Source organism: Calliphora vicina, chromosome 1, assembly GCF_958450345.1.
Source record: "Calliphora vicina chromosome 1, idCalVici1.1, whole genome shotgun sequence".
NCBI lineage: Eukaryota > Metazoa > Arthropoda > Insecta > Diptera > Calliphoridae > Calliphora > Calliphora vicina.
The window spans coordinates 48,185,458-48,207,887 of NC_088780.1; the positions used below are offsets into that span (position 1 = coordinate 48,185,458).

At 32.0% G+C, this 22,430-nt stretch overlaps 1 protein-coding gene across 1 annotated transcript; it reads left to right on the forward strand.

The window, feature by feature from the left end:
- The first annotated feature begins 5,069 nt into the window (after nucleotides 1-5,069).
- On the forward strand, nucleotides 5,070-10,295 carry LOC135964036 (uncharacterized). The gene has a single exon (XM_065516092.1). It carries the CDS (start codon nucleotides 5,070-5,072, stop codon nucleotides 10,293-10,295), a length of 5,226 nt encoding a protein of 1,741 aa, XP_065372164.1.
- Nucleotides 10,296-22,430: the final 12,135 nt, after the last annotated feature.

The window sequence follows — 22,430 nt, forward strand, 5'->3', positions numbered from 1 at the left end:
CTGAGCTTACTGCTTTGCCTGTGCTGCTGCGGTCGGTGCGTGATCGCGTGAGTTGTTTATGTTGATCTTAGGTACACTTTTGTAGTAGATTGTTTCCTTGAATCTTGAACGGTTTGCTACCTATGGATCTGAACACGGGAAAAAAGGTAAAAAAAAATCGAATTTTTTAAAGTTTTTTGCGATTTTGATCTTGAAGATGAAGTTTTTTTGATTTTATATTACTTTTTGATTTTTATAGTTCTGTGTGACAACAACTACAACATTTTATCACTTTTTTTTTGCAAAAATGACATAGAGGCACTAAATCTTTAAGGGCCCATAAAAAAAAGTGCCTGATTTGGGCAAAATTGGTCTTTTATCCCATAGTGGTGTCCGTATATGGTTATATTTCCATGACATACAAAGATTCATACAGTGTAATACAATAAGAATTGTTAGCTATGAGCTTTTCCCATCTTTCTGGAAACATATGGATTCCGAGCCAAAAGAACTGCTCACCTTTTGAGACAATATCCGCTCCCAGAGAGAGCGTTCTGCATCGAACGAAACAAATAGTAATCGGACGGGGCAAGGTCTGAACTATATGATTATATACTTCCCAACCACTTCATTCTAAGTAGTTTTTAAAAGGTATTGCATAATGAGGTCGGGCGTTTTTCAAAAGAATCAGTTGCGATCTGTACTGGTTCCATGTGATGGTCTGGCCAGTTTTCATAATAGATAGAAAAGTTTCAGTATTAGGTACTTAAAGGTAATTTTAATTGGAAATTTCAGTTTCTTATTGTATTTCAGAAAATTCCAATTGAATTTTAGAAATTTCCAATTATATTTCAGAATTTTCCATTTGTATTTTAGAAATTTCCATTTCATAATATTCTATTAGCAATTTCTGGAAAATTCTGTAATACAATTAGAAACCTTTTAAGTATAAATTAACAAGTACAATTTGAAATTTCTGAAAAACAATTGGAAAATTCTGAAATATATGTAAATGAAAACTTCTGAAATATAATTGAAAACTTCTAAAATTAAATTGGAAATATAATTAGAAATTTCTGAAATTGATTTTGCTAAAATTTTCAGCATAAAATTAGGACCACCCTATTACACATCGAACAACATGAATTGCATACAAAAACACATGACTGCATGTTTGATTAAACACAGATACACACGTATACAAGAGCATGCTTCAACATGTTCATTTTCTTCTGGGGGAAAACATTTCCTTATGTTTGTTTCCTTTTCCTTCAGCTATTTTAGTTCAACTTCTTACTTCCTTTTGCATTGCTGCTCTCAATTCGAACCCTTTACCTTCTACAGTTGTTGTTTGCTTAAAGTTTTTTTTTTACAGTGTTTTTTTATCACAATTATTCTTCAAAAGGTTTTTTCTGACGTCTAATTTACGTCGTTAATGTCCTTTTTATCGCTTCGTCTGTCCGTCCGTCCGTCTGTCTGTCCGTCTGTGTGTTTGAAAGTTTTTGTGTTTGCATTGTATTTAGTACAACTTAGGTCAATGGTGTTTTGTAGTTTAAGGTTACTGAACTTTCACCAACATGCAACATTATGAACTTTCCCATGCCTAACTATTGATTCTTATGCAAATGCAATGCACTGCTGCATACTTTAGGGGGAATAAGTTATTTTTGTTTTTCTTTTGTAAACTATTTTAATTTCTTTTTATGCAACTTATACTATTAAAGTAATTGTGAAAAACTATTTGCGTAGTTTATAGCATTCACTTTGATGAAAATCCTTCGAAAAATACTGTAATGCGACACGCATCAAATTTAAAATATTGTATGTAACATTGTGATGCCACCAATGAAGCAGGATAACCAAAAATGTTTCTGTAGTTGTCGCAACATGCATTATGATTTAATTGTAGGAAATTTAAATTGGAAGGTTGAATTGGCATTTCTTTATACAATAATTCGACTCACTCAGATCAGATTTTCTAAGTTGTTCTTATATGGGAGCTATGATCAATTATGAGCCGAACTTCATAAAATTCAGTACGGCGAATAATATATACATATATGAGGATTATTAATGTCAAATTTCAACCTTATAATGATAGTTTTCAATTTGTTTGGTAGGTGACTCATCCAATGTTGCGATCCCTCCCATTTTTGGATAAACTTTATGCACTGATAAGAAATTGATTCGTATTAAGTATGAAGACTGCCACAATTATAGTTCTCCAGATATTCAAAAATAACTAATTACTTTGTACGGGTGTTGTCACACCCCCTGCTCCGATCCATCGTATTTTCGGTTAACCTTCATGTAGTGATAAAAAACTGATTCGTATAAAGTTTGAAGATTGTCACAATTATAGTTCTGCATAGTCGAAAATCCATATCAAAATCTAGGTGGACAAAATTATAAAAATTGGTATCATCAGAATTTGGAAAAACGATGTTTTTTCGGAAGCTCTCCTCCAATACAAATGGGTTTTTCACTTGGACATTTCGTTTTCTCGACAGAAGCGCCAGAAGTTAAAAAATTGAATCATATCATTGGGATTTATTGAGAATATACTACGGAATAAAAATGTGAAAAAATTATGAAAATATCTGCGATTTAAATTTTGAAATTTTCTAGAAAAACCAATTATTTGGCCATTTTTTGGCGAATGAGCTCTATTTCCTTACTGTTATGAATTTTAAGTAAAACCTATTCAGAATATTATAGTCCAGATAATTCTAAATATACTCTGAAAGTTTTACTAAAATTGGAAAACGCTAAACCTTAAATGAAACTGCCGCTAAAAAAATTTTATTTTTTTGGTTTTACCTGCGAATAGGTTAACGATATCCTACGAAGACAAAAACTCATATACAAGTAAATATGGATATATTTTAAGTAAAAATGAGCTTTTATTTTAATATTTATCAAAATATGTTAATTTTGTTCCTACATTTCTTGTTCTAGTTGCCTGAGACACGATAATGGCGAATTTTTAATAACCTTAAAATTTTTTGACCAATTTCTGTTTTTTATATCTCATTACAACGACAAATACGTACATATTTCTATTCTTTTAAATTAAATTTCAAAAGTAATTTTTTAATGGCAAAATTTTTACAAAAACTGAAAAAAATGCATTTTTTTCCCCTTGTAAATGCATTTCAAAACTTCAGAGAGCTTGCGGCACGTCTTAACCCCAACCGATTTACCTAAAATTTTTTCAGGATGATTTTTTTTACTAATGTTCACTAAACTGGGGGGTGAGAATGGCCAAAATCCAACTTTCGTTTATTAAGGGCCACCCTAGGAGACATGTTCGAAAAATGGAACATGTTTTTTATACCAAAATGTTCTCCGTAAAGATACCTTACAGAAAAATATGAAATTGTTATATCATCTTGAAGAAATTTTTTTTTTAATAAAAAAAGTTTAAGGTCATCTTTTCTAAAAACAGCAAAAATCTACTATTTTTTTAATTTTTAAATTGAAAATCGTTTATTTTTGGAACCATATTTTTTATTGCTCTGAAATCTTTTGTATGTTATTGATAATTTAGTTGTCTAACTAACAAATACCTATAACTCGGAAATTATAAGACATAAATTTCTTTGTTCTTTTAGATATTCTTAAGAAAAATAATGCTTATAACTTACAAATTTACTTCACGCCATTTTAAAGCGTAATTAGTTCTCTTTCCAAACCAGTTAAAAAATTTAAAGTCGGACAAAAACTGACAAAGCTACAGGTCGATAAGTCGACAAACATCACTGAAAACGGTTTTTTCAGAATAGCTTCTGAATTTGAGGGAGTTTATGAAATTTTTAGACACAATTTGTAATGTACTCATCAAGACCGACGCTAGGTCGTTTTCCAAGTTTTTTTTTCCATCGTAGCACCGTGTTATTTATAGAACATCAGTAACGGTATTCACGTTTATATCGGTAGTTGATATGAAAGGCTATTTTAGGGGTACTTGATTTAATCACATCTGGTAAATCTTCTAAGTTAACTTAGGGCCATTATTACAACTTGTCGTTATTGTTAAAGTTAACTTTAAGGGTGTTCAATTTTGAATTAAATGGTATGGCGATTTCCATCCTTGGCATTGTTTAGTGAAGACTGTTTTACCCCAGGCTTAAAATATAATGACATCTGGAGGCGCCACAGTCATCAAGTATTTTGTTTTAAGTTAGATTTAGTACTTATTCGTAAGATGGAGTTTATTTGTATATTCGTTTTTCTATGAACCATTCGTTGTTTAGACATTGGAATAGATAGTCACATAATTTTGCAATATTTGAAATAAAAAAACCCATTTTGAAATTTGGAATTTTATTGAAATAAAATCAATTGTATATTTTATTTGAAAATTTTATACAAAAAAAAACATAAACAAGAAGTGTTTTTGTTTTTTTTTTCTATTATTGGCCAGCTGTTTATAATCACAAAACAAATTGGATTAAGTTCACGGAAACCAGCGCTAGTTGAACATTTTTTGGTCCTTCGAACCGGATATTTTGGTTATTGGAGTGGATTAACCCCGATTTGTTTCTTTGGAATAAACAGTGCCAAAATATTAAAGAAATTAAAGAAGTTTGGAAAATAGTGCCGGAAAAGTTGAGGAAGACAACAAAACAAAACCCCAATACGATCAAAAGGTAGCAGCTACAACAAGACAATTTTGGAAAGCAACTTATACCAAGACTGGTACAAACTATTTGGCAAAATCTGGTCACCGAATTATTGGTGAGTTTTTGTTTTTTATTTTTATATCAATTAATAAAATAATAAGGTTTGTTTGTGACAACGCTAAATACAAAATTACTACACCGAATATTACAAAACTTAGATTGAGTGGTATACGAGTGTTGTTATAAAGTTAGTTTTTTTTTTATAAATTTAATGGTGCCGGAGCCTTAAATTTGTTGGTCAATTACGCCTATAGCATATTTTTTTTAAATTTGAGTGTTGAAAGGCTATTTATTAATCAAGTCTAAGTATATTAAACATTGAGTTTGGTTTTTTTATAATAGAATTTGATTTATACTTATTTATTTGGGGAATTTGTTGTTTTTTGTACAAACTATTTGGTAAAAATGGTAAAATCTCAGAAGCTTATCACTTTTGAACGTACAGCGGCTATATTTTTGGATTTCGAAAAGGAATATAATGATCTGCCAACTGAAACTCTTAATTCTTATTTGCTCGATATAAGAAAAGAAGAGTTTAAGACGTTGTGGGATAAGACAAGAAATACATATGAAGATTTTGCAACACAAGACAATAATGAGGTATCGGAAGAGGATTTTCAGAACGCGAAGGAGCTTTTTAAAAATTGTCGATTAGGGTACATCTCGTGTGCAGCTCAAATGGGTGAATTATCAGATTCATTTTTTAACAAATCAGGAATGTCATCAACTCAGTATGGTGGTAGAAATACAGTAGAGATCTCTAGCGGTCAAAGGCACAATTTAAAGTTGCCACCCTGTATCACCGAAGTTTTTAAAGGTGACTACCAATCATGGCCGTCCTTTCGGGACATGTTTAAGGCCGTTTATATCGATGGGGCCGATTTGTCAGGAGTTGAAAAACTCTGCTATTTAAGACAATTTACTGAGGATGACGCGTTATTAATAGTAAAAGAATCTCCTCTCACTAATGAAGGTTTTCTAACTGCTTGGGAAAACCTAAGAGACAGATACGAGAATAAGAGAATTTTGGTCCACGACCAATTGAAGATTTTATTTAATTTGGTATCTGTGAAATCGGAATCCGGAAATGATATTAAAAGGCTACAACGTGACATTAACAACTGTATTTCAACTCTTCGAGTTTATAAAATAAATATTGAGTCCTGGGACCCAATATTCGTTTATGCATGTTTAACAAAATTGCCATTTCATACTTTGTCGTTATGGGAGCAAACTGTTAAGAGCAAAATGGAAATTCCCCTATGGAAGGAACTGGATGAGTTCCTTACGGGACGTTTTCATTCTCTAGAAACAATAAATAATATTCGAAGTGCCAATAAGACAGATTCTAATAATAAATCGGACAAGTCGAATAATTCAAAACATCGAAACACTTCTGTTAGAGTTTACCAGACCAAAGTTTCAGGAAAATCTTGCCCAATCTGTGCTACAAATCACGCTTTGAAGGATTGTCGTAAGTTTTTAAGTAAGGATCAGGCAGGAAGGTTTCTAATTGTTAAGAACCAGAAATTATGTATTAATTGTTTGAACGAGGGCCATAAAATGAGTGAATGTAAGAGTAAGTTTAATTGTTCTAAATGCCAACTTAAACATCATACTCTTCTTCACAAGGAAGTTACTAATCCTGTACTAAATTCTAGCAATCAAAATATGGATGATGTGCCGTCTACATCACAGGGTATCGTAAGAGTACAGAATAATACTGTGCAAAACTGTTTTGTAACAACTTCTAGGCAGATTCTTTTAGCTACGGCAGTCGTTAATATTGTATGTCAGGGAGAAACTTTTACAGCGCGGGCTCTAATTGATCCAGCGTCTCAATCATCGTTTATATGTGAAAAAATTCAACGTAAACTTGATTTGCCTACAGAGAAAGTAGATTCTAACATCTCTGCCCTGAATTGTGCCCCGGCTGGTTCATCTCATAAGCAATGTAATTTTGTATTGGGATCTAGAATAGATAGATCTTTTAGGTTGAAAATGTCAGGATTAGTACTTCCTAGATTAACTGGGAATTTACCAAATAGGTCTGTGGATAATTCTCTTTTATTGAGCTCACCATTTAATATGGATCTGGCAGATCCAAATTTTACAGAAAGCGGACCTATAGATATATTAATCGGTGGTGATTTTTACCCGAAAGTTATGTTAGGACGGTCAAAACATAATGTGTATGGAAATTTGATGGCCCAGGAGAGTGTATTTGGTTGGATTTTGACAGGACCTATTGAAGATAGGCATCCTAGGTCATTTACAACAGTAATTTCATGCTATACAGAAGTGAATTTATATAAACAGTTAGAAAACTTTTGGAAGTTAGAGGAGCCTCCAAAAATATCAAAATTTACTTCTGAAGATGATTATTGCGAGGAATTTTTTAAGAAGACCACAAAAAGGAATAGTGAAGGGCGCTTCATCGTATCGTTACCCTTCAAACCTCAATATTTGGTGGATAATAATTTAGGATCATCTCGAGAAAAGGCTAAGCGACAATTTTTAAGAAATGAAATATCACTTCAGAAGAATCCTGAGTTAAAAGCAATCTATGATGGGACATTGTCTGAGTATGAGGAACTAGGTCATATGAATCAAGTGGATAGTAACTATTCAGATGAATCAAATACATATTATTTACCTCACCACGCTGTATTTAAGCCCGAAAGTACTTCCACTAAAGTTAGGGTGGTGTTCAATGCTTCGAGTAGGACATCTACAGGATTAAGTTTAAATGATATATTGTATACAGGTCCAGTTTTGCAAAATGATCTGATGTTACTGATTATAAGATGGAGATTTTATAGGTTTGTTTTTAATGGAGACATAGAAAAAATGTACAGACAGATTTTGCTTGATCCTGAACATGCCAATTTCCAAAGGATTGTATTTCGTCGGAATCCTCAGGACGATTTAAAGGATTACGAGCTAAAGACTGTAACTTTTGGGATAAATTGTGCCCCTTTTTCAGCGATAAGAACTTTACATCAACTTGCAGATGATGTTGAGGAAAAATGGCCTTTAGCATCTAAAATTTTACGTGACATGATGTACGTCGATGATGCTCTAGTTGGAGCCCATGATGTAATCATGGCTATAAAAGCTCGTGATCAAATAATCGCAGCTTTATTATCTGCAGGTTTTTCAATGCGAAAATGGACATCCAATAATGAGAAAATTTTAGAAGGGTTACCATCAGATCATTTATTGCATGAAAAATTTTTAGAAATCGATGATACAAGTACCACAAAGACTTTAGGCGTTAGATGGAATGCCAAAACTGACCATTTTTATTTCTCTACATTACCTATAGCACTAAAAGATAGTTATACGAAGCGGGAGGTTCTTTCCACAATTGCAAGACTATTTGATCCCGCGGGTTGGTTAGGTCCGATAGTGGTTATAGCAAAAATTTTGATGCAGCAAATATGGAGTGATAAAACGGATTGGGATGAGGTCTTATCTGAGTGTAGTGGAACTAAATGGCGTCAATTTCTCTTAGATTATGTTCATATCGATGACATAAAGATTCCAAGATGGGTTGGTTTTAAACCATCGGTGAATTTGGAATTTCATGGATTTTCAGATGCCTCAGAGAAAGCATATGGTGCTTGTGTATATGCTCGTATTCAAGACGAAAATGGTATAATACAAAGTCATTTGGTTTTGGCAAAATCAAAAGTTGCTCCACTTAAAACCGTTTATTTACCTAGGCTAGAACTTTGTGGTGCTTTATTATTAGCAGAGTTATTAAAAGCTATAGGCAAAGATTTAAAATTTGATGGTACTAATACCAAATTCTACACATGGACTGATTCCATGATCGTATTAGCGTGGCTGCAGAAACCTCCAAGTTCATGGACAACTTTTGTAGCAAATCGAGTTGCTAAAATTACAGAGTATACTAGTAAAGAATGCTGGAGACATGTAGCTTCATGTGATAACCCAGCAGACTTGTTAAGTAGAGGAGTTTGCCCACAAGAATTAGTAAATAATCGGATTTGGTGGCATGGTCCTAGTTTTCTGTGCTCCAATTCATCCCAATGGAATATACAAATTGGTACCAATTTTGAGACTAGAGAGGAACAGAAGAATCATAAAGTATTTTTTACGTATTCTAAATCTTATTACGATTTAATCGAAAAATTTTCTTCGTTTACGAAAGCCCTTCGAATTATGGCTCTAGTAATGAGAGCAATACAAAGAATGCGTGGATTTAGTCATTCTAATCTTTCCTCTGAAGAATTAACAGCTGATGAATTGAATACTGCAAAAATTAAATTAATTATTATGGCTCAAAAGGTAGCATTTGGTGACGAGTATCATAAATTAGAAAACAAAGAATCAGTTAAATGCGGCAATATATTAAATTTAAATCCCTTTTTAGACGAAAAGGGCATCATGCGCGTAGGAGGCCGTTTGGCAAATGCTCTGGAATTGAGCTATAATGAAAAATTTCCAATTTTATTGCCATCAAACTGTCGGTTTTCAGTACTACTCGTTGATTTTATTCACAAAGTCACATTACATGGAGGAAATCAGCTAATGTTAAGAGTTCTGCGGACTCAATTCTACATTGTGCGTGCAAGAAATTTAATTAAAACAATAATAAGCAGGTGTAGAATGTGTGCGTTGTATAGAAAAAAGGTTCAGAGTCAGATTATGGCGGCGCTTCCCACGAATCGCACTATAATTTCTAGACCATTTACAACGACAGGGGTAGATTTCGCAGGACCATTTGATATCCGAAACTTTACTGGTCGAGCTTGTCTCATTACAAAGGGTTATGTGTGCTTATTTGTGTGCTTTGCTACGAAAGCTATTCATTTAGAAGCTGTTAGTAATTTATCGACACCAGCATTTCTGGCAGCTTTTTCACGATTTGTCGCTCGCCGTGGTTGTCCAAGAGATATGTACTCTGATAATGGTACTAATTTCGTCGGAGCATCAAAAGTTTTAAAAATTGAATTTCGTGAATTTTTACGAAACGCAAGTTCAGAATTAAATACGCATTATGGACTACAAGGAGTTAATTGGAAATTTAATCCTGCAAGTGCCCCTCATATGGGAGGCCTTTGGGAGGCAGGAGTAAAAAGTTTTAAGTACCATTTTAGAAGAATCGCTGGTAACATAAAGTATACTTTTGAAGAATTTTCAACTTTATTGGCCCGCATTGAATCTTGCCTCAATTCAAGACCATTGTGTCCTCTCATAGACGATGTGGAGTGTCTGGATATTTTGACACCAGGTCATTTTTTGATCGGGGCTCCTCTCTTAGCTCCACCTGAACCAGAGATTACAGAATCTCCAATTTCGATAACTAATCGATGGCAAAGAGTTAGAGCACTAAACCAACGTTTATGTAGCAGGTGGAAAGACGAATATTTAAAGGATCTTCAAAAGCGCAACAAATGGAAATTTATGGAAAAAAATTTGGAAGTTGGTGACATGGTTGTAATTCGTGAAGATAATTTACCACCGAATGAATGGCGTTTAGGTCGCGTACATAAACTTCATATAGGTAAAGATGGTCATACTAGAGTTGTTGAATTAAAAACAGTTCGTGGAATAATTACGAGGCCAGTGGTAAAGCTTGTAGCTCTACCGACTTATTAATTTTCTATATATTAGTATATTTTTTCAGTATCATGGTACCCCGCAAGAAGTACACTGAAGGTAATCGTACCACCCCTAAAATGGTTTGTAGAGTTTGCCTGAAGGATCATCCCTTACGTTTCTGTAAAAAATTTTTGAAGGAAGACTATAAGGAACGTATGCGTCTTGTCTCCTTTTATAAATATTGTGCTGGGTGCTTGAGCCACGACCATACATGGCGCACATGCGAAAGCACTGGGAAGTGCAAACATTGTGGTGACATGCATAATACTTTGTTGCATAAACCTAACTCCCGACCTCGTCCGTCGGGCCAGAACGATGGCAAACGTGTTAAACGTTTACGGCAGGAATCTAAAGCAAAGGGACCTAGTTCGTCCCGAATCTCTGCCAAGGGACCTAGTTCGTCCCGAGTTACTTCCAATAGACCTAGTTCGTCTAAAGGCAATGGGAAGGAGAGACCTAGTACGTCTCGAGCTCTGGTTCCGGCTACATCGAGAAGAGTCCCAAACGACTCGAATGAAGAACCAAGTACATCAAGAAATTTACCATCATACCAAATTAATGGCAATATAATTTTGAAGCCGACCGCGATAATCAAAATAATTACCAAGAACAGATACATTTTAGAACGGGCCTTAATCGATCCAACTGCTGAATGTTCTGTTATATCGCACGAAGTTGTTAGGCGCTTAGATGCTAAAACCATAAGAATTGGCAAATCAGAAAGATGTCATATAAAGATTCGAGGAAATTATGGAATCAACACCACAATTGAAACATATGCTCAAGTTCTTCATAATTACAGCACGGTGACTCCAAAGGAGTCTATTCAAGAAAATATTCGTGACGAATTTCCTGGGCTACAACTAGCAGATCCTCAATTTCATGTTTCGGCAAAGGCGCATATTACTTTAGGAGGTGACGTTTTCCCCAGGATAATTCGAAATGGTGTCGCAGGTGGATCTTTTGGCAAACCATTGGCGCAATTTTCCATATTTGGATATATTATCTCTGGATTATGTTCAAAATGATGAGTATATGGGAGTAAAACTCTTACCATGATACATATAATAATTTTGTAATTTTTAATTTGTTTATTTAAAATAGAAATGAATTTGAAAAATATGAATTACTTGAATTCGCTTTTTCTCTCTTCTCCTTAGTTTTATTATTTTTTTTTTTGATTATAGAGTGTTTCTGGGTTGCAGTATTGCAAGGCCGCCGGGATGTTCAATTTTGAATTAAATGGTATGGCGATTTCCATCCTTGGCATTGTTTAGTGAAGACTGTTTTACCCCAGGCTTAAAATATAATGACATCTGGAGGCGCCACAGTCATCAAGTATTTTGTTTTAAGTTAGATTTAGTACTTATTCGTAAGATGGAGTTTATTTGTATATTCGTTTTTCTATGAACCATTCGTTGTTTAGACATTGGAATAGATAGTCACATAATTTTGCAATATTTGAAATAAAAAAACCCATTTTGAAATTTGGAATTTTATTGAAATAAAATCAATTGTATATTTTATTTGAAAATTTTATACAAAAAAAAACATAAACAAGAAGTGTTTTTGTTTTTTTTTCTATTATTGGCCAGCTGTTTATAATCACAAAACAAATTGGATTAAGTTCACGGAAACCAGCGCTAGTTGAACAAAGGGTACCATTTTCTATTGCTTAAAGTTACCTTTAACTATAAAGGCAAGTTGTAATAATGGCCCTTAGTCATACAAAAAACTTCCTTTGACATTGTAAACATACAATTGTTTGGCCGACAAAATACAAATTATACATTTCTGTATGTAGACAAAGATCCAAACAACTAAACCAATTTACCACAATTTATATTTTATACTAATTCTTAAGTAATTACCCTAATTGTTCAATAACGAGACTTTAAGAAAAAAATCAATTCAAATGCATCTGAGTACAAAAAAAAAACAAACAAACTTATATTCGTATGACGTAGATAATCGTTTGGATACACAAATTTTATATATACGGGATATTCATGGATGGGATACATGGATGCTTAGTCGTTTTGGTTAACAACACACAAGAAACAGACGCCACAACAATTGCAACAATACAAATACAGAAAATTATTCTACCAATCTATACAAAAAAAAATAAAAAAATTAAAGAAGGTATAGTCGATCAAATCTTACCATATGATACCCTACAATAATTTCAATCAGTTTTTTTTTTTCGTCAATGATTTTTGGCAGTGAGCCTTCTATGGGACCAATTTGGGAGCGATAGCTATGAAATTAGGTCGCATGATTTATTTTGATATCAAACTTCTTTCTGTTAAATTTTATTTGAAGACCGACATACTTTCTCCTAAAAGTCGATTAGGTCGATTAGGTGATTTCTTTTCATATGAATTTTATTTATGTTGTAATTTATCGAATTTTATTAAAATTGGTCAATATTTAAGGATTTTACAGCTATTTTAAGGAAAAGGATATATGGGAGTATGATGAGTCCTTGAAGGTATTGAAATAAAATTAGGCACACAGTTTATTAATACAACTATAAGAACATGTACCATTTTTTCTGGTCCAAAAAATTGGTGCAATTACATTTTTAAAATTCAGGATATATGGGAGGTAGGCGTGTCCTTGCATCGATTTTCTTGAAAATTGAGACTTTTCTTAATTAAACAGACACCAAATTTTATCATTCTACGATCACTCTTCTTTTTTTGACCACACGATATATGGGGTCGACTCAGAAATTGTTTCTGTACTTCAATATTTTTGGGCGTTACAAACACCAGCACAAACCCAATATACCCTCCCCATTATAATGGCGTAGGGTATAAAAACTTGCATAGCAAGAACGCAATACATTGTTACTATTAAACCAACACCGACCATGCAACACTGCAAAACATCGTGCAACAACCAACAAACGACTACAAATGAGGAATGAGAGAAAAAAGATGAACTATTTTTAGTAATTTTTCATTTTAAAGAGTTACAGAAAGTACAAGTTTTTTTTGTATTAAATAATGTGAAAAAAAATTATTGCAGAGGTAGGGGAAAAAGTCATTGAGTTAATAAGCCAGCTACAGAAAAAAAATATATAAAAATGCTGGATTTTTTTAAATTTTTAGCTTTTATTTTGAAACATTTATAGAATATAAATTTATTCATTGTTAGGTATGATCTTTTCACTATTGATAAGATATGGATTCTGAGCCAATAGAACTGCTCATTTTTTGAGGCCAAGAACGAATCAAGACAATATCGGAAACTCGTATCCCAGAGAGAGCTTTCTGCATCAATCGTAACAAATGGTAGTCGGATGGAGCACGGTCAGGACTATAAAGTGGGTGAGACAAAACTTCCCAACCACTTCCTTCTAATTACTTTTTAACAGGTATTGCAATATATGGCCGAGCGTTGTCAATATTGGAATATTACTGTTTCATGCCTTCTGGCGTTTTTCGGTCAATGCTCACTTCAAACGAATCAGTACAAGATCCCTATGATGGTTTGGTCAAATTGGAGCAGCTCATAATATATAGGACTCTTTTGCTGCCACCAAATACAGAGCATTACCTTAGCGCCGTGGATATTTGGCTTTGATATCGATTCGACTGGTAGGCCGGGCTTTACCTACGATCTCTTACACTTCGGGTTGTCGTAATGGATCCGTTTTTCATCGCAAGTAATGATTCGGTTTGATTTTCTTTTATAGAGTTTAAGCATCATTCGGACCTGCAAAATCGCCTTGAATTAGTACCCAATTTCCCTGCTTTTGGATGGATCCTGCTGCAAGCAAACGTTTTGAAATTGCAGCTTGAGTAGCTAGCTTGAGTTTGACAACAATATTCATGGAGTAATAACTCCAATACTTGGTCTTCAAACTTTTTTGGCTGGCTTGGGCGATCTTTGTTTTCCGTGTAAAAATCACCACTACTGAACCCCACAAATCACCTCTCGCGCATTGAAACCGATGGAACACATTCACCATAAGCTTTCGTGAGCAATTGGTGTGCTTCATCGTCACTTTTTTTCAAAGTAAAGCAAAACTTCCCGCATGATGATTTATTGATACAAAATTCGAAATTTTCGAAGCAAAAAAAAAAATTTGTTTATATACACTTCACCATTAGTGAAATTTGTAATTTCTACATTTTTCATTTACGACCCCACAAAGTATATATATTCTGGATCGTTATAGATAGCGAAGTCTGTCCGTCTATATGTTGAAATAAACTTTCCGTAGCCCCCAAATAACTTACATACATGATTCATACATCAATATATTGGAAATTCTTCCGGCTCGGTTGCTATTTAAAATCGAAAAAATCGGTCCACAAATGGCTGAGATATAAGGAAAAAACCGGGACAACCTCGATGTTTGGCCCATTTTTGATCTATATCTCGATTACTAAGTCATTAATATAGACAATATGGATATATAATGATAGATATTTCAAAGTCCTCAGTTGGACATACAATAAGTCAAAATCGGCAAAAAAATATTTTTTAACCCGAATTTTTTTTTATAAAAAAAAAATTTTTTTCATAAAATCTTTTTCCCAAAAAATAAAAAAATGTCGAATAAATTAAAAAAAAAAATTCAAAAGCTATTTTAAAAAAAAACATATAAGAGTACTATATTTGGCCGTGCCGAATCTTAAATACCCTCCACCTAAATATGATGGTATAACAACTGAAATAATATAACAATTGTTAGCAAGACTAGTTTACGCAGATCTAATTCAGCAATTTTTAATTGAAATTCCTATTAGAACGTATGAAATTTAACAATTTATATACTTAATAATAAGTTAGTACGTTTGGATCTACATTTTTCCTTTTTAACCTCAAGGGAAGATTCTTCACTGAAGAAACAGATTATAAACAAGTAAGAGTGCTATATTCGGCTGTGCCGAATCTTATATACCCTTCACCAAATTATACCTTAAAATTTTAAATATTTTTAGGTAAACAAAATTGAATTTTTTAATTTTTTGAAAAAATTTTTTTTTCGATTGTTATTTTAAATTTTTAAAATTTTTTTTTTTAAATTTTTAAAATTGTTAAAATTGCAAATGTCTTTGAAATATCTATCATTAGATATCCATATTGTCTATATTAATGCCTTAGTAATCCAGGTCAAAAATCGAGGTTGTCTTGGTTTTTTCCTCATATCTCAGCCATTTGTGGACCGATTTTGCTGATTTTAAATAGCAAAATTCTCGAAAGCATGTCTGACAGAATTATTGATTTCAACAGACAGACAGACGGTCAGACAGACAGACGGACATGGCTTAATCTACTCCGCTATCTATAAGGATCCAGAATATATATACTTTGAAATGAAAAATGTAGAAATTACAAACGGAATGACAAACTTATATATACCCTTCTCACGAAGGTGAAGGGTATAAAAAAGGTATACAAATATATTTAGACAAATTATGGGATATATGAACTATTACACAATGCAACAGTGAAAAAAACACACAATCATGACTATATAGGTTCGACTCTACTACCAAAGGGTAGTAAAACCCTATACTCAGTTTGTCCATTTTGGTGACCGATTTTTTTTTTATGGGCCCCCAAAGTTTCTGAAAATCAGTTGGGCCTCTAAAAAAGGTGTCATCAGTTTTTGGTTAACAGCTAATTCAGACTTTGTGATACGGCTTAACTTTATATGGCAATAATATTGCTAAGATTCCGCCAAATAAATTTTGTTACAATTTTTTTCCAAAAAATAGCTTGTTCGTGCACTTTTGTTGAAAAAATATAGGATGAAAAATTTTTTAGAATAACTTCCAGGGTCTCCAAATTGTTCACTAACAATATTTACCAAAGTTGTAGCTACGGTAAAGTTGCACAACTCTTGAGAACATATCAATGCATTCGGAACGTGTCTAGTCACTCTAAATAGCACATAAAGATCACTTTGTACCTTAACAATTTTCGTTTTTACTATTTTTTACGCTAAAACAAAGATTTTTTGTTAAAATAGTATGATCAAGTCCACACTTCTATGTTGTGCTGTATTATTTACTCGGCTGAGGTGTTCGGAATGAGGATCAGTGAGTGGACCCTCAATGTCACACATTTAAAAAAAATCGCCAAAAAGCCATTTATGATCCGAATGAGCTGAAATTTAAAATGTAGATAGTCCTTGAGAAGGTATACAAAAATATGCTTTTATCTGTAGGTATCTTTTAGTTCAAGAGATATTTAAGTTTAATTTTTTTTTAAATTTTGCTCGATCTTTTTTTGTATTTTATATATGATGGGCATACGAAAGGTCGAAATTTGTTTTTATATACGACGTATATTTGCGATAAAATTCTAAAGAAAAGAAAATAAAATAAACCTGATAACAATTATTTCGTCCCAATAAAAAGTTACACGCATCCAAAGTTGAAGCATCTTTTTATATATTTCAACTTTGTATGCGTGTGTTTTTTAAGTTTTTTCTCAAAAAAGTCCCCATATTTTTTCTTTTATAAAAAACTAATTTTCTTCGTGGCTATATACATTTTTTTATGATCTGGAAAGAGAACTTAATGCTAAAACGTATAAAGTAAAATTTGACTAACTTAAGCGGACATTGTACACCCCAGCCCTATCCAAACTTGGCCAATTTTGAAACAAAATTTTAGGTTTGAGTAAAAAATTCTAAAAACGCAAAGCACCGATCCTCAAAAGCTCGTCATATTTATATAGCCCTATATATTGTTTATATATATACAAAACGCTTTTACTATCATACTGTAAATAACGTCAAAGTTGGCTATTTTCTAAAAAAAACTCAGTTTTTGGAACGCATTTTCCAATTTTGATTGTCTATTTTGGACGTGAGCGTGTTTTACAGAGACAGACAGACGGACAAACGGACATAGCTCAATCCACTTAGAATTTCATAAGGATCAATAATATATATGCTTTGTTGGGTCTCAGATGAATATTTCTCAATGTTACACACGGAATGACAAACTTATATACATATACCCTCACTCACCACTTATGGTGGTGGAGGGTATACAAATTAATTTAGTTTACCTCAAAATATTTATGGATATCTAATGATAGATATTTCAAAGTCCATTATAACGACGTATATAAGGCTATAGTAAATTGGACCTACAATGAGTCAAAATCGGGAAAAATATTTTTTAACCCGAATTTTTTTTTATCAAAAAAAATGTTTGTCATAAATTCTTTTTCCCAAAAAAAAAATTGAAAAATGTCGAATATATTTAAAAAATTTCGAAAAAAACAATTTTTAAAAAAAAATAAATTTTGTTTACCTAAAAATATTTAAAAAAAAATGTTAAAGTATAATTTGGTGAAGGGTATATAAGATTCAATGTAGCTCTCTTACATGTTTAAACTATAATGTTCAATAATTAAGTGAGAAGGAATGACAGATATGTACCCTTCCACCTATTGTTAAATCCGCATTTTTAAGTCATACACCTAGACCAATTTTAGGACCAAGTTATAAACTCCAATTGCCGAACAAATTGTATATAACCATGAGCCGTTTTACTTAAATTGGACATATCCGTTTAAAAACAACAGATTTATATAGAATTTCTATGAAATATTTTTTTTTAATTTTCTACATCTAATATGAAATAAATATAAAAGAGATATCTGTATAAGTATAAAATTAAGTACAGCATACCCTTTTCCACAAAAGTATTTTCAAATATAATCCAAGAAATGACCTTTGCTCCCACCCCTTGAACATTAACTATAAAAATAGTTTAACTACTAAAAAAAACATAAAGAAAAACTGCGCTATTAAACAAAAACAGACATTACATCCATGTACGAGTTTTTTTCACATTGCACAGACAAATTTAGTATATTTTTAGTACAAAAATAAATACTAAAAAAGAAAACCACAAAAAAACACAATAGTATAAAAATGTCTTCAAATATGTATAAATATACGCTGGAGTCTAATAATTCAACAGAGAGATAGAAAAAAACGCATATAAATAGCCGGGTCATACGCTATACTCATAGTACCATGAATTAACTGAAGAACTTAAGAATTCCATACAAAAACTAAAACACTATTTCAACTTGGCCAAGAATAAAATGCTGAACAGAATTTTTATCTCTTTTTTTTTCTAGTCACTTAAATAGCAAAAGCGATACAAGAGTTGTTGAGCAAAAACAAAAAAAGAGGTGCAGCAGCAAATAAGGAAGTTTATGTTCATTTATTTATTCTTAGTATTGTTTGGTTTTTTTTCTTTGAAATGCTTTCGTACATAATTGTAAATGTATCTTGTAGTTGGCGTTCTGAATAAATACTGCAGTCCATTTCACTTTCACATGCATTTAAGAGTAAATGTTTTTGTTATGTGGCCAGCAATAATTCTCGCTTAACAAAAGTAAAAGGGAAAGCTGAATTACACACTATTTATAATTTCTATACTACTAATATATAAGAACATAAATATTAAATATACAAAAATATAAATATACTTGATCTGAAAATATATATATTTAAATTTCATAGAGTAAAGGTTATAATTAATTTTGTGGTAGAACATTAGTATGAAATCCTCGCTTGCAGACCTTGGAAAAAATTAAACAATGTAAAACATACTTTCATCTTCTGAACTAAGTATTAAACAAAAAAAACGAACTTTATTTTAAGTATGAATTTTTTTTTTTTAATTTTCAGGAGAGATGTTTTGTATTACTAGATATGAAATTTTTATGTTTTACTATTTCCAAATTTACCAAATAAATATTTGGTATTTTTTAATGAGTGTAAAATATGATTTAAATTTTATTTCCATCAAGACTTCCTATTCAGTTGAATATTTTCAATGCTTCGTAGCAGTATTATCAACTCAACCCTAGGGAATGATAGGATTAGGAGACGAATTACCAGGAGTACACCGCAAGGCGAGGTTTTGAATTCACTGTTATGGTTTATCGGTTAATTTTCTTTTCTTGATCTTTGAATCTAAGGTTACGAAGATAGTTGACTATGCGGATGACGTTGTTATTCTGATCAAGGGAAAGTTTATTTCAACAAACAGTATATTCAACAATCAGGCTGGGCCAAGATGAATGAGTTGGGTGTAAATCCAACGTAAACAGAGTTACGTTGCATTAAAGGGTAGAATGTTTTAATTTGCCAAAAATAGACGGCGCACAGTGGTATAGAAAAAAATTAGGGAAATAATCCTGTAACTTCTTAACGGTTAGTCCGATTTGAATGACATTTCACATGCGTAAAAAGTTAGGTAAATTCTCTGTCAGATGTTAAGTTTTCCCTAATTAATTTGCAACGTAAAAAACATAAAGAAGACATGTTATATATCGATGGATATATAGCAAAAAATATCTTTTGACAATTAAAAAATTCATGGAATACTTTTTTGAAAAATATGCTAAAAAATGCTTTTTATTGAGTTTTTTGCAAAGAAACAAAATTTTCAAAATAAAATTAAATTTTTATTTATGAATGAAATTTAATGAAATTTTACAGTTAAAAATTTTACTATTAAAAATAAAATCAAATTTTGAAATTTGTTATCAGGAATTCCACAATTCCAAAAATATGTTTAGAAAACTCACAACAATGGGATTTTTTAGTTTTTTGGTTACAATATCCCTACCAGGGGCGGAGTTAGCGGAACCCTTTACAAGACTAATTAAAAACATATTGAGCCATCTAAAATAGGTTAGAATATTTTGATATCGACTATGTGATTTGAAAATTTTTGGCCTAAAGTTGAATTTAACATAGAAAATAGACATTATTTAGATGGACCTGGTCGCCTCGGTATCGACAATTTTAAAATATTTAGTATAAAGTTAGCTATTCAAAAAGTATAAATTCTTAATATATATTTTTATAAATTTGTCGAAATAACTTTAAAAGCAAAAAAATTCTTTTTTTCAAAAACTACCGAAAAATCGCATTTTTTAAGATTTTTAAATTCAAATGCATATAACATTGGAGGTAGTCATTATTTTTAAACAACTATTTTTGTGTTTGACATATACTTTTTTTTGTTAGTTTAATAAAAGAAAAGTAGAGAAAATTGGGAAATATTAGAACCCGCTGTTATCAAAAAACTGAGGTGGGGTGTAAAAATGTTAAAAATTTAATTTTAAAATGCGAATATCTCCTAAGCTATAAAATATTGTTACGTTTTAACCTTTTCAAAACGCTGGATTATTTACTTTAAATAAACCGGATACTTTTGATTGCAAATAAAAGCCGTTTAGTAGTTTGAAAATGGTAACAACTCTTTATTTATTCAAATTTACAACAACAACAGAATTAAATAGTCACTCAATGTTTTTTATACACGTTTGCAAATTCGCAGAAATACAGACACAATTTATAATGTACACGAATTTACTTGAAAAACACAACACACTTTAAGGCACCAATTGATGTTTATTCGAAAAGCGTCTCTGATAAACTGACTCATGACTGCAACCTCTGCCACTATTTATAACACTGACATCTGCACTCTAGATTGCTCTTTAACTGTCAAAGTTCGAATATTCTAGATCATACGCCATCTGTGGTGTACTTTCCACAATGTTCTTTAACTGAATATTCGAATTCAAACAGCGTTGCCAACTTACGATCAATGGTCAACAGAAAGCTTTTATTTAATAATGCCCACACATATGTTACAGTTTGCTATTACAGCAATGTTATTTGAGAGCATTATGCCCTTAAAATCGTATATTGTTACGAAGTACAATTTCGTAACAATATAATAGTCGGGACGTTCGATAAGGATATTCCAGTTATGTAATTTTTTTTTTAAATCGGAACAGAAACGAAGAAATAAAATGGTTTTAAAAATGTAACATACCCAAGGTTTCCTAGTTTGGGGACCCCTGGCCACGCCTTTGGTTGGTCCATGAGGTCCACATTCAAAGCTTAAACTCAACAATACTTCCTCTTTACGCATGTTTAATAATAACAATCGGTTAATAATAACAAGCACGTTATTCCAATGCTTTTTGAGTCCGAATTTATTAACAAAAGAGACTTTAAATTATATAACAGAGTTAAAATGATGCAAATGAAGAACACATTGTCATAACAAAATGTGGTAAGTCGCAAAAAGACTCCTAAAATTAATTAATAAAACTGCATTGACTGATTTCAAAAATATTTAAAACAAAGGATTTTGGAACTTTTTTCATGTATCCTGTAATATTTGTCAGAAGGGACTTTGAACGTTGGAACACTAAGTTAGCAAATATATATTCTGGGTACTTATAAAATTCTAAAGATCGTCATAGAACAAAAAATCTCTTATAAATATCACTATCGGGGGAAAATTCGGCATATAAGATTTCCGTACTGATTTTTGTAAAGATCAGCCTGCAACTGGTCGTAGTTCTCATATAAGGACCAATTCAGAAAAACGCATCCAATCGATTAGCTCAAAACTGGTTTCATTGCAAAGAAAATTTTGTGAAGATGGTTCTAGTCACCTTAAACACTACATTAGGTCCATGCGGTCCATTCGTAAAGTCGATTTTCGAATTTTCCCAATTTTGAATATTTAACATGTGTATGTCATAAAATTTTCTATGTAGGAAACTCTACCGATGTGTAGATTCACTAAGAAGAAATTTGGAAATTCGAATTTTAAAGGGGTAAAAACGGAAACCCCCGCTAATAGTGATTTAATAAAGAAATATTGGTTTTTCAGAGTGACAAAAAATTTACCAAAACGGGCCAATTTCGCATAATTTGGTACTTATTGATACATAATAGTTCCTGGAATAATTTTTCTAAGACGATCCAGATTGAACCAGTTAAATATTTTTATACAAAATGGACAAAATTTGGTGCTGTATTATATCAGTGTTGCCAATTCTTGGTGAACAAAAAGGGCTAAATGCTTAAAAAAAAGGCTAAAAAAGGACTAAAAAGTGTCTAAAAAAGTTCTAACATTTTTCCATTAAAAAATACATACATTTGACACAAAAAACAACTTTGAATGTTACATTTGGCTATGCCGAATAGACAAACAAAGATGTATGAATATAACACACGTTCCAGGGCAAATTTTTTATATGAAAGACAAATTATGTACAAAGTAATCCTTTGTGATAACTACGAAATCGATGGAGAAT

Excerpts from the sequence above, each read along its gene's own strand:
- LOC135964036 (XM_065516092.1), top strand. The coding sequence starts at position 5,070 with ATGGTAAAATCTCAGAAGCTTATCACTTTTGAACGTACAGCGGCTATA.